The sequence below is a fragment of the Gigantopelta aegis genome, chromosome 11 (assembly GCF_016097555.1).
Source record: "Gigantopelta aegis isolate Gae_Host chromosome 11, Gae_host_genome, whole genome shotgun sequence".
In the NCBI taxonomy this organism is placed as follows: Eukaryota; Metazoa; Mollusca; class Gastropoda; order Neomphalida; family Peltospiridae; genus Gigantopelta; species Gigantopelta aegis.
Genome location: NC_054709.1, coordinates 34,768,377 through 34,781,482, shown reverse-complemented (window position 1 = coordinate 34,781,482; position 13,106 = coordinate 34,768,377). Strand labels below are relative to the sequence as shown.

General features: G+C 38.1%; 1 protein-coding gene across 2 annotated transcripts; it reads right to left on the bottom strand.

Annotated features, from left to right (window-relative positions):
- Nucleotides 1-501: 501 nt before the first annotated feature.
- On the bottom strand, nt 502-12,869 carry LOC121385591. Of its 2 annotated transcripts, XM_041516332.1 has the most exons (3): nt 9,514-12,869; nt 2,658-2,707; nt 502-1,042 (listed from the first exon to the last, which is right to left on the bottom strand). In XM_041516332.1, exon 1 carries the CDS (start codon nt 12,573-12,575, stop codon nt 11,352-11,354), a length of 1,224 nt encoding a protein of 407 aa, XP_041372266.1. In that variant the 5' UTR covers nt 12,576-12,869; the 3' UTR covers nt 502-1,042; nt 2,658-2,707; nt 9,514-11,351. The 2 variants fall into 2 exon arrangements, with proteins under 2 accessions (XP_041372266.1, XP_041372264.1); XM_041516330.1 differs by lacking the exon at nt 502-1,042 and having other exon boundaries at nt 1,896-2,707.
- Nucleotides 12,870-13,106: the final 237 nt, after the last annotated feature.

Genomic DNA, 13,106 nt, shown 5'->3' with positions numbered 1-13,106 from the left:
TGCCTGAACGCGTTTTCGGTAATGGCCCCACGACATCTATCAACACTTTTGAAAAAGCTTCCCCAACTATGGGAACCTTCTGCAGGGGATAGGGAGGAATTAGCTGATTTGGTTTCCCCACAACCTGACACACATGACATGACATACAATGCTTACTGACATCTGCAAACATTCCTTTCCAATAAAACTCTTAGGCAAGTTTACTATGAGTCTTATTCCGCCCCAAGTGGCCAGCAAACACGTCCTCATGTGCTAACAATAACAATGACGGACGGTACTTGGAGGGCACCAGAATTCTACATCTTGTCACACATTCCTCACTATCAGGCACAACCTTCTCCACACTCTTATTCATTAATACTGCCTTGTCCATATAATAACCTGACATCTGATCCTCCATCTCACCCTCAGTTAACAATGTAGTGTGAGCTGCCAACAAATTTGGATCAGCCCCCTGCTCTAGGATTAACTCTCGTCTATTACAAGGTAAGGCCCCTCTATCAAACACAACTGGTTCAATTCCCCTCTGCGGGAGATCAACAGGTTCCACCACATTAAATTCGTCATTTGACTTACCTACCATTTTACTCATAACCTCATCCACTCCAATTTCATGGCTCACACACGTGTCAGACAAATCACAATTATCCTCTGGGTCTCGTGCTACCCTTCTGGCCATAGCCCTAGTCATTACACACGCAGGATATCTAGTCTCATCTGTCACGAACTGATAACTAAAAAGACCACCAACACACAAGAAGTTTAAAAAAACCCAATTTATTACACTAAACAAACAAAATCCCCACTTACCCTATAACTAACACACAAGCATACATTGTTTAAGTTTAAGTTGTCATCCACCACGACGACGTTTACGTTGTCATCCACCACGACGACGTTTACGTTGTCATCCACCACCACGACGTTTATGTTGTCATCCACTGCGACAACGTTTATGTTGTGTCACCAACCGTCTACCATCATATGGGCCGATGTCAACCCACAGCGCTATGCACCCCTCCACTCGGGCATCAGACGGTCACTGTAATAGTATAACTCTCATCACAATTCTATACACATTTTATAACAATCTCTGGTAATCTTGGTTATACACAATATTCAACCTGGACAAATAAACACACAACTTATATATCAAGTTACATCAACAGCGTATACACACAAAACAATACTAATGTTTACTCACGGTTACTTCTAACCCAGATAACCTGCTCCGGTACGTTTCTTTCACCGACCTATGTAGTGCACGCTCTACTCTAATACTGTAACTACTTTTATACCTTGGGACTAACCCAACCCATTTTCCCATTGGCTAACCAATATCTGCAATGCAGCAAGATTGCCTCAAGCGATACGCCCGTGCAACCCAACCTTCCTGCTCAGTACTCCTTTACTTTGGGGAAATGTACATAATACACACTAACCAAATAATGATAAGACTTGCCACAAGTCCAAACCCACAATGTACATATTATACCTGGAAATATACAGATAGACCTGCCTCTTGTCACAAGAGATCCCCAACTACACAATTAATCTAGATCACAACCTTGACTTGTGACACTCATCAACCTCACACTCTTCTATTGGTAAAGGGCCGTCTTCAATTAACAATTGGTCACCTTGCGGCTGGCAACACTGACTAGTCAAATCGTTACCCAACAAAACTCCTATGTTTTCAAAAGGCAAGTCCTTCACAACACCCATAACGACTGGTCCCATCACAAACTTCGAACACAAGAAAATGTTATGTAACCGGACACTAGCAGCTTATAATTCAATGAGTGATGAGCGAGCAAGTCAGTGTGACCTAGTTAAGTCTGCAGTGTTGAGGGCTTATGAGTTGCAACCTGAGGATTATCGTTTACGGTATAGCGAGTTGAAAAAAACACAGGGTCAGTCTTATAGTGAGTTTGTGGCTAAGAAAGCAGGGTTGACTTTAATAGCCCATTTAATGGAATATAATCTATTGACTTTAATAGCCCATTTAATGGAATATAATCTATTGACTTTAATAGCCCATTTAATGGAATATATTCTATTAGCTTTAAAACAAAGTGCACTTTAAGCTGTATTTAAGTATATTGTGATGATTAACTATTACAAATACAGTAGAATGAATTTTTAAAAGTTAATAAATATTACAGCTATAACGTACCACATTTTTGTCCATAACCATAACTCTTATTTATGATAAGTATTTATAGTGTTCTTTATACGTGACGGTGCCAAAGGAAAGTCCTACCCCTTCCTTTAATGCGCAACAGATTTGGAAATAATGATGATCGTATTTTCACATCAGCAGTTTGTGTGAGAACGATTACTTTTACCAATGGTAAAGGCATTCCTTTTAGGTGTTGTAAGTCTTTTTGACCAGAACACACAAGTACGGGTGAACCTGTACATTTCCTAATAAAGGAGTTCGGGGTTGCCACAATCACACTTACACAAACCAAAACAAATAAACTTTCTCCTTCATCTCCCTCCCCCCTCCCCCCATACATAAAACAAAATGACAAGTAAGTGGCATACTGTGTGGTGCACATACTGAGATACCACAGTTTATTACATACTCAAAAGTCTGAAATCCACACACTCTTACAACGTAAACCTCTAAACGAATTATAATTGGCCGTTACCCCTCCAGTGGCTTTTCACCTTCATCTGCATATTCTCACGGTTCGCCAACCTATAAAAAGACAACACAAATTTAATGTGAGATATACTTTCAAAACAGTGTAAATTGCATGCACCACAACCAAGATGAGAAAAAAACCCACATTGCCACCTCCTTATATAATGCACTAACAGCGCCCCCTACCAAACACTTATACAAATTACCAACCTTTATGTACTTCGACCAAGGAGAAAATAGTTACTTTTTAATTCATTCCTCAAACGAAAGAAACTATCTGTAACATGTTAAAAAATATTGATTTACATTCGCATGAATTGTATCCCTTTCAAACAGAGTTAATTCCCTTAGTTATACTATATACTAAACTAATATATACTAGTGTTTAAATATAACAAACCAGCATTTTGTGACACAGTATATATTTATTTTAAAAAGCTGTTGAAATTACATTAAAACAGGAAATACATGATTGTGTACAATTTCATTCTGCAACCCACATGTGAATGTGACCTCCAATATCTGAGAATTTCTGGAAACGTGTGTGGGAATTCGCTGTTTACAATAAATTGCCATAAAATATTTATTTATCAAGTTATATATATAAATGAAAATACCAAAAAAAAATTGGAATTGAATGCCCTTTATAACTGTACTTTATGATAAATGTTATGCAATATTTATATTGTATTATATATATTATATACAATAATATGGTAGTAAAAAGAAATTTGTATTGATGTCAAAATATCTGAATGAAAACATGCTAAAAGAGGTGATTTGTCAGTGTATTAAATGTAGGCAATTCAATTATCTACATTATGATGTCAAAGTATCTAAGATACACCAATAAATAATGGAGTTACGAAAAATTCAAGTTCACATGTCAAAAGTGCCTATACTGCAAGCAAACGATTCACATCATATCAGTATATGATTCAAACCTTGTAAAACATCACTGAATTCATTCATGGTAAGACAAATAATTTATTATACACTTACTGATCAAAATATGTATCCAGGTTGATTTTCCAAGAGCACATACACACTATTTACACTGCAATAATCCATGGAATTGTCAACAACAACAAAATTAAGTTCAGGCGAGTATTCAAATGAAAATATATACAGGTTTGTCACTTGATATGTACACAAATGTTTTGACAGCAGTTCAGGCACCGTAACATCCCATAATGTGCTTGGACTGGCATTCAACATGCACAGCAATCTGTCATTGCACACATCCAAAATTTGTACCTCGTGGCCTCTGCCCCTTTCCTGATGCTGTTGTAATTTGTTTTGAACAGAAACTTTCCAACACCCCAATAGTAATTTCTGGCAGGCAACCTCAGTATTCCCATCCCAAAACACAATCCAATGAATGATTTCATTTCCGGAATGTCCGTTGGTCTACACTGTAGGTTGGTGGGGGATTTTTTCTCCTTCTTGTTCGGCATAAATGTTTGTCTCCGTCACAATGTGTTGCCACATGTTCAAGTCCCAAAAAAGTTCGAAATAATCCAGTTTTCTGCTTCAATGTCAGTCCCGTTGCTAGATGCATCTATTGTTTAGAACGTTGCTATACATTAATAACTGACACAAGACGTTGAGAACTGAACATCAAATTTATGTAACCTTTTAACAGGTCAGCGGCCACGATGCAAGAGTGCTGGGCGGAAGTCACGTCAGACCCCCTGTCTTTCTGATTACCGTAATGTCTCTAATAGTCCGTAGTAGGCTGACACTACATCCCCCTTTCTCAGTCTGATAATATCAGATCTTTCCATGCTACATTTAGTGTGTATAATTATTCAGTACATCTATGGCCGCATTACAATACAATTGTATTCGTTTCATTAACTTCTAAATTATTTATAAAAATGAAAATAAATGAAAATACTGAAATGAATTATGGAATATAGAAATATTTGCCACTTCAATGTTTTTGTTTTTCCTAACAGTTCGTTTCTTTTGTCAGTTCTTAGGATGAATATTTAACTATCACATATTTTAATTACTACTAGTATTTTGATATTAACAACATTTCTACAAGTCCAGTCTTTTAGGTTGGACCGACATTCTGCCATATCTAGTTTTAACACCATTAGGATGACCAACATCATTAGTATTCTCGTGAGGTTTCTGTCCATCTGCCAGACTGTTAGTATTTGGAGACACATCAGATCTGTTTGGAAATGAAACAATATTTTGCGGACTCTCTGAGACCTGGACAAGATGTCTTCTGTTTCGTCGAAGAACAGAGTTTGGCGTTTGAACGAAATATGATCTGGGTGTATCTGCACGTTTTAGAACTCGTGCTTTTATAGTAGTGGTATTATCTCTCACAAGCACACTTTCTCCTCCTCGAAGAACAGGTAGGTTGTGTGAACGATGACGCAAATCAAAGTTTTGTTTTTGTGTAATCCTTTGGGTCGTCTCAGCATTGTGGAGTACTGCTGGATCTGGTAGATTTGGTGTAAGCACAGAAGGATGAACTGGTAAGTTACTCCGGAGTTGTCTCCCCATAAGTAGCTGTGATGGAGAGTATCCATTCTGAAGTGGTGTTGTTCTGTAAGATAACAAAGAGAGGTAAGGGTCTTTAGATTTTTTCATCAGTTGTTTGATTGTCTGAACTGCACGTTCTGCTTCCCCATTACTCTGTGGATACCGCGGGCTACTTGTAATGTGAGTGAACGAATACTTTTCAGCGAATTCCTTGAAAGATTGAGAAGCATATTGCAGACCATTATCTGATATTATGATATCTGGTATTCCATGACGGGAAAAGATAGACTTCAAATGATTAATGACAGCCCCTGAAGTGGTGTCATTGTTGAGTCTTGCAAGTTCGATGTATCGAGAATAATAGTCAACGACTAATAAGTAGGTTTCTCCATGTAACTCAAATAAGTCTGTTCCAACTTTTTTCCATGGGCGAGATGGAAACTCGGTTGTGATCAGAGGTTCGCGTGGTAAAGAACGGAAGTTTGCACAAGTGCGACAATTTTGAACAACATGTTCTAGTTGGCTGTTTAGACCTGGCCACCAAACTGAATTTTTCGCACGTGCACGACACTTATTAATTCCCTGGTGAGCTGCATGTAAAGCTTCAAGAATGTCTAGCTGCATAGCTGAAGGAATTACGAGTTGTGACCCTTTTAAAAGTAGTCCATCAATAACAGTCAATTCATCCCGATGCGGCCAATATGCTCTAATACAATTGGGAACTCTGTCATATTCTGGCCAGCCATCACAACAAAATGACATAAGATGCAAGCACACCGGATCAATTTGTAAATTGAATCGGATTTCATCCAGACGCTTTTCTGTTACAGGTAAGCTTGCAAGTACAGAAGCAATATAGATGTTTGTGTCTTCAAGAAGATCTTTGTCACTTTTGGTTGGTTGAGAGTTTACTGGAGCTCTAGAAAGTGCATCCACAGAGGAAAGACATTTCCCTGGAACATGCGAAATTGTGTACTTATAGGACATAAGTCTCATGCGAAATCGCTGGATTCTGGGAGGTAACTGTTCAAGGTTTTTCGAACCAAGCAGTGAAATCAATGGCTTGTGATCTGTTTCAATATGGAATTCCAGTCCAAGTATGAAATCACGGAATCTCTCACAGGACCAAGTAATAGCAAATGCTTCCTTTTCAATTTTAGCATATCTTTGTTCGGTTTCACTCAGAGTCCGTGAAGCATAAGCTACTGGTTTTAAATTGCCGTCAGATTGTTTCTGAAGAAGAACTCCCCCAAGTCCATATGATGATGCATCAGAAGAAATAACTGTTTTAGCATTTGGATTGTAATGTACGAGAACTGGAGCTGAACTGATGTCATTTTTTATTTTGACAAAAGCAGATTGCTGTGGCTCACCCCATATCCAATCACTGTCTTTGACAAGCAAGTCTCTGAGAGGTTTTGTTTTGTCTGCCAAATTTCTTCAAAATTTTGCCAGCTGATTAACCATTCCCAGGAATCTACGGACTTCCGAAACATTTGTAGGTGGAGTCATTTGTGTTATTGCAGATATTTTATTTGGATCTACATGTACACCACTCGAGTCAACAACGTGACCTAGAAAGGTAATGCTGCTCTTTGAAAATACACATTTTTCATTTAGTGTAATGCCTGCCTTTTCCAGTGTTTGTAAAACGGCTTCCAGTCTTTTATCATGTTCCTGCTGAGTAGCCCCAAATATGAGAATATCATCAATTTGACATAAGGTACCCTCGAGACCTTCAAGAATTTTCTGCATTCTCTTTTGAAAGTGTTCAGGAGCGGAACTTATCCTGAAAGGTAGTCGATTAAAGCAGTATCTCCCAAAAGGAGTAATGAATGTTGTTAGTTTTGAAGACTGTGGTGACATAGGTATTTGATAGAATCCAGAATTTGCATCCAATTTGGTAAAAACCTTTGCTCCATCCATTTGACTTAGTGTCTGATCGACTGATGGAAGAGGATGAATCTCTCTGCAAACACTGTCATTGAGTTTTGTTAGGTCAACACAAATCCTAACATTTCCATTTGGTTTAGGGACTACAACCATTCCTGCGCACCAGTCTGTCGGTTCATCTACTCGTGAAATAACACCAGTGTTTTCCATTTTTAAAAGTTCAGCTTTTACTTTGTTCATCAGTGGTAAAGCGACACGTCTTGGTGTATATAATGCAAAGGGAACTGCATTTTCCTTCAGTTTAATAGTATACTCCCCCTGGAGTTTACCTAAACCTGTGAACAGTTTGGGAAATCTTTTTCTCCAATAGCTGTCAGTGTCTGTTTCAGTGTTGTCTACTTTCTGGACCAAGTTCAGATCTATGATTGCAGGTCTACCAAGTAAACATGAAGTAAGGCCTTTTGCAACATATATTTCTTGAACTGTAATAGAATGTTCTTTTGGAAGTTTTAGTCTGCAAACAAATTGTCCCATCACTTTAATCTCAGTATTAGCTGGACCAAACAATATGCGTTTTGGTTTTGAAAGTTTAGGTGAATTTATTTCCTGATATACCGCATCAGAAATCACTGTAACATCTGCCCCTGTGTCTATTTTGAATTTGATAGCTTTAGATGTTTCCCCTAATTCTAAATGTACTGTCCATGGTTCTGAATTTTCTGAATGAACTGTGCCAAGGTAGGCATATGTATTTTCTGTTTCATGATCGCTATTAGTGTCACTTGAAGACATATTTTGCTGATCATTTTCAACATGAGCAATTCTTGCAGGTTTACTTCGACAAACTGTATCCCAGTGTCCTTTTTTCTTGCATTTTCTACAAACAGAATGAATAGCTGGACAGGTTTCTCTTGGATGTGCATTCCTACCGCATCTGCCACATGTAGGTTTTGGGTGCGGTTGTTTTACATACGGTTTACGGTAATGTTTACTCGTACCTTTGTTCTGAGGTGGTGGTGAAAATTTCTTCTTTTGAATGAAATTACTGTGAGCTACATTTTCTACCTTTAATGTTGGCACTTCATCTCTTAGTAGTGATTGTTGTTTCTTGATAGCTTCGGACTGACGAACATAGTTTATTGCTAATTCAAGGGTTAAATTTGAGTCGTGTTGTAATTTTTCTGAAAGTTTCTCATCAAGGATTCCCACAACAATTCTGTCTCTAATCATTTGATCATGCAATGCTCCGTATTCACAGTGTTCACAAAGTGAGTACAAAGGAATCAACAGGCTCGTTCAGTTCTTGTTTTCTTTTTTCTGACACCATGTTTAGAACATTGCTATACATTAATAACTGACACAAGACGTTGAGAACTGAACATCAAATTTATGTAACCTTTTAACAGGTCAGCGGCCACGATGCAAGAGTGCTGGGCGGAAGTCACGTCAGACCCCCTGTCTTTCTAATTACCGTAATGTCTCTAATAGTCTGTAGTAGGCTGACACTACATCTATCACAGTAAAACTATCACCTACATATCGTTTTCTGCTTCAGTGTCACTCCTGTCGCTAGATGCATCTATCACAGTAAAACTATTGCCTACATGATCGTTTTCTGCTTCAGTGTCACTCCCGTCGCTAGATGCGTCTATCACAGTAAAACTATCGCCTACATAGTCGTTTTCTGTTTCATTGTCACTCCCGTCGCTAGATGCATCCGCCATGACAGTTTCCGGTGGGCGAGCTGCCCCAAAAGGGCGACCCTATATTTACCCCCCTTGGTGAGTGAAAATTGCTTTGTTGCAGCCCAACATAGCATGAGGTTTGTGAATGGATACCCCCACATCTTGTGCAAACATGCATAAAAATGGCAGGGGTTACGACTACATGACCCTTTGTAATTAAACTCATAGCACCGACCCCCTCCCCTAGAGTTTCTCTGTTGACTTGTGGTATGGGCATGGTCTGCATGGGCATCATGCACAATAGCCACAACTCGGTGTCCACATCCCCCATGAGCCTGTTGGGTGCAGTGCCTTGTTTAGACGGAACTGCTCGTCGTATACTTTCCACCCAAGCCCAGATACTCGAGACGCCGCCAGTTTAACAGTCTGCCGGTATTTCAGCATCTCTTGCACTTTTTCTGGGTGAGCATTGACATAAATGCTCATAAACACAATGAATGCATCCACCCATTGATCAATACTCACAAGTTTAACAGTCTGCCGGTATTTCAGCATCTCTTGCACTTTTTCTGGGTGAGCATTGACATAAATGCTCATAAACACAATGAATGCATCCACCCATTGATCAATACTCACAAGTTTATTCGGGTTCTTCTCCCTGGTTGTTACTTCCCCGTTGACTAGGATTATCTGTTTTTCTATTTTCCCGAACCCCTTGAGAGACATGCATTCCGATTGTATCATGAACACTAACATAAGCTCTAGCAGTACTCGTACCTGGCGACGGTTCGACAGGACAAGGCACCTGTACATCCGGCATCACCAGTGCCTCCGATGTGATGTCCATGCTCCCCTCACCAAGCTCTGCTGCCGCCGTGACGCTTTTTCTCGGCCGTTGATTTGCTTTTGGCTTTCTTGACGGATTTTTTTACTTTGCTTTCGGCATGATTTCTGAAAAAAAAATGATTATTAGTTTTTTCCAAATTCTAAATAAACATCCACTTACAATTAATTAAAACATTCCCATAATGGTGTTGTGTTTGTCTTTACTTACGTAAAATTAATATACTACTTTAATATATATTTATAATTTTACTACACAATTAACTAACAAATTAATCTATCATCAAAGTTTAAACTTTAAGTTTAATCTAAAAAATTATTTAAAATTGTTTCGTTGTTTTTTTATTAATTACATCATTAACGTCTAATTTTTTTAATTAAAAGAATCGCCTTTTTTTTCTTTCTCTCCGAGCGAGGTTTCGCTCCAAATCCTTCGTAATCTTCAAATTAATGAAACGTCCAACCTAATTTAATACAAAAACATGATTAATAATAATTCCAACATTTGTTTTCACATAAATTTGTCAATAAAAACTATGAAAAAAAGGATTAAATTAGTTATCTGTCTCTTGTCAATTCCTCGATGACTTTCTTCGATGGCTCGTTTCCGAAAAAGCAAGACTGGTCTCTCCAAACCAGATAGCTGAAAGATAAGACTGGTTTTTTAATTGACAAAACTACTATACTCCATGTTATGTCAACCCCACATGGTAAGTAGTTCACGACAACCCTTGTAGCAAATTAATTTCACTTGCACTATGTGATCTACTGAATATCCCTACTCTTTGAAATCACAACTATGTAGCTTACAAAAGCTCACATGTACATCATTTTTAACTATTTCAGTTATATTCTACTGATATTAATATCAAAATGATTAACTACCAATGCTAACAACCACATATATATATATATAACATCTTTTCTTTATACTATTCTTAACCATTCCATGGTTACCTGTCAACAATGCATATGTTACCACTTTAATGTTGCTCCTAATTTGACCTTAGCTTGTTACTTGAACTGAGCTTGCAGTATGATGTAATGACTGCTCCCCATACACTCCTGAAATATTCGGGGAGACCGTGGAGCAGCGTTCAAATGTACCCCATCCCGACTGTAGACATTTACTGCACTTTCTTTTAACCCTCTGTGCTTGTGGTATGACAAGCTCTATTTACCGGAAAGTGCTGCTCGGTAACAACTGCATCACGCAAAGATGTTGCACTGAACATCGAAAATCAACCACTCGGCTATCGAAATTATGTTCTTTGTGATTCATTCTGGTCTAGCTTCAAGATCGTCTATATCATTTCCTCCAATTTGCAAAATAACCACATCCTACTATTAGTCGCTCTGCTCCTGTGCAGTTGCAATTAGGTTTTGAAACAAATCCTGTAAAGACTGAGTCGCCAGAAAATCTCCTGTCTCTGACAGTATGTGTGTTTACATGTTGTGTGTATTTACATTGTGATTTTATATCTAAAACCCAGGTTTTGTTTGGAATTAGGTAATGTCTGCTTGTTTATTATGGCAACCACTGTGGTATTGTCTGATAAAAAGAGAACCAATTTATTGCTCAACAGTTCGCCCCAGTATTACACAGCTATCACTACTGGGAACATTTCTTTGATATTAATGTGATCACCTGATAGTTGTTCATCCCACTGGTTTTGTTTGGTATTGTCCATAACCTAATATTACTGACTTTCAGGTTCTTTGCCTGTCTAATTTGAGTGTAAGTCAGTATATATCTGTCCATAGTTGGTTTGTTAAATGTGTATTACACGGTACAGTACACAATAAAACTGTCTAACCATAGTTGGTTTGTTAAATGTGTCTATTACACGGTACAGTACATAATAAAACTGTCTAACCATAGTTGGTTTGTTAAATGTGTCTATTACACGGTACAGTACACAATAAAACTGTCTACCCATAGTTGGTTTGTTAAATGTCTGTATTACACGGTACAGTACACAATACACTACACAATAAAACTGTCTAACCATAGTTGGTTTGTTAAATGTCTGCATTACACGGTACAGTACACAATAAAACTGTCTAACCATAGTTGGTTTGTTAAATGTCTGTATTACACGGTACAGTACACAATACACTACACAATAAAACTGTCTACCCATAGTTGGTTTGTTAAATGTGTCTATTACACGGTACAGTACACAATACACTACACAATAAAACTGTCTACCCATAGTTGGTTTGTTAAATGTGTCTATTACACGGTACAGTACACAATAAAACTGTCTAACCATAGTTGGTTTGTTAAATGTCTGTATTACACGGTACAGTACACAATACACTACACAATAAAACTGTCTACCCATAGTTGGTTTGTTAAATGTGTCTATTACACGGTACAGTACACAATAAAACTGTCTAACCATAGTTGGTTTGTTAAATGTCTGTATTACACGGTACAGTACACAATACACTACACAATAAAACTGTCTACCCATAGTTGGTTTGTTAAATGTGTCTATTACACGGTACAGTACACAATAAAACTGTCTAACCATAGTTGGTTTGTTAAATGTCTGTATTACACGGTACAGTACACAATACACTACACAATAAAACTGTCTAACCATAGTTGGTTTGTTAAATGTCTGTATTACACGGTACAGTACACAATAAAACTGTCTAACCATAGTTGGTTTGTTAAATGTCTGTATTACACGGTACAGTACACAATAAAACTGTCTAACCATAGTTGGTTTGTTAAATGTCTGTATTACACGGTACAGTACACAATAAAACTGTCTAACCATAGTTGGTTTGTTAAATGTCTGCATTACACGGTACAGTACACAATAAAACTGTCTAACCATAGTTGGTTTGTTAAATGTCTGTATTACACGGTACAGTACACAATACACTACACAATAAAACTGTCTAACCATAGTTGGTTTGTTAAATGTCTGTATTACATGGTACAGTACACAATACACTACACAATAAAACTGTCTATCCATAGTTGGGTTGTTAAATGTCTGTATTACACAGTACAGTACACAATAAAACCAACTGTCTACCCATAGTTGGTTTGTTAAATGCCTGTATTACATGGTACAGTACACAATAAAACCAACTATCTGCACATAACTGGATTGTTAAATGTCTGTATTACACAGTACGGTACACAATAAAACCAACTGTCTACCCATAGTTTTTTTTTTTTTTTTAAAGTTTACCGGCCTCGGTGGCGTCGTGGCAGGCCATCGGTCTACAGGCTGGTAGGTACTGGGTTCGGATCCCAGTCGAGGCATGGGATTTTTAATCCAGATACCGACTCCAAACCCTGAGTGAGTGCTTCGCAAGGCTCAATGGGTAGGTGTAAACCACTTACATCGACCAGTGATCCATAACTGGTTCAACAAAGGCCATGGTTTGTGCTATCCTGCCTGTGGGAAGCGCAAATAAAATATACCTTGCTGCTAATCGGAAAGAGTAGCCCATGTAGTGGCGACAGCGGGTTTCCTCTCAAAATCTGTGTGGTCCTTAAC

Excerpts from the sequence above, each read along its gene's own strand:
- LOC121385591 (XM_041516332.1), bottom strand. The coding sequence starts at position 12,575 with ATGGATAGACAGTTTTATTGTGTAGTGTATTGTGTACTGTACCATGTA.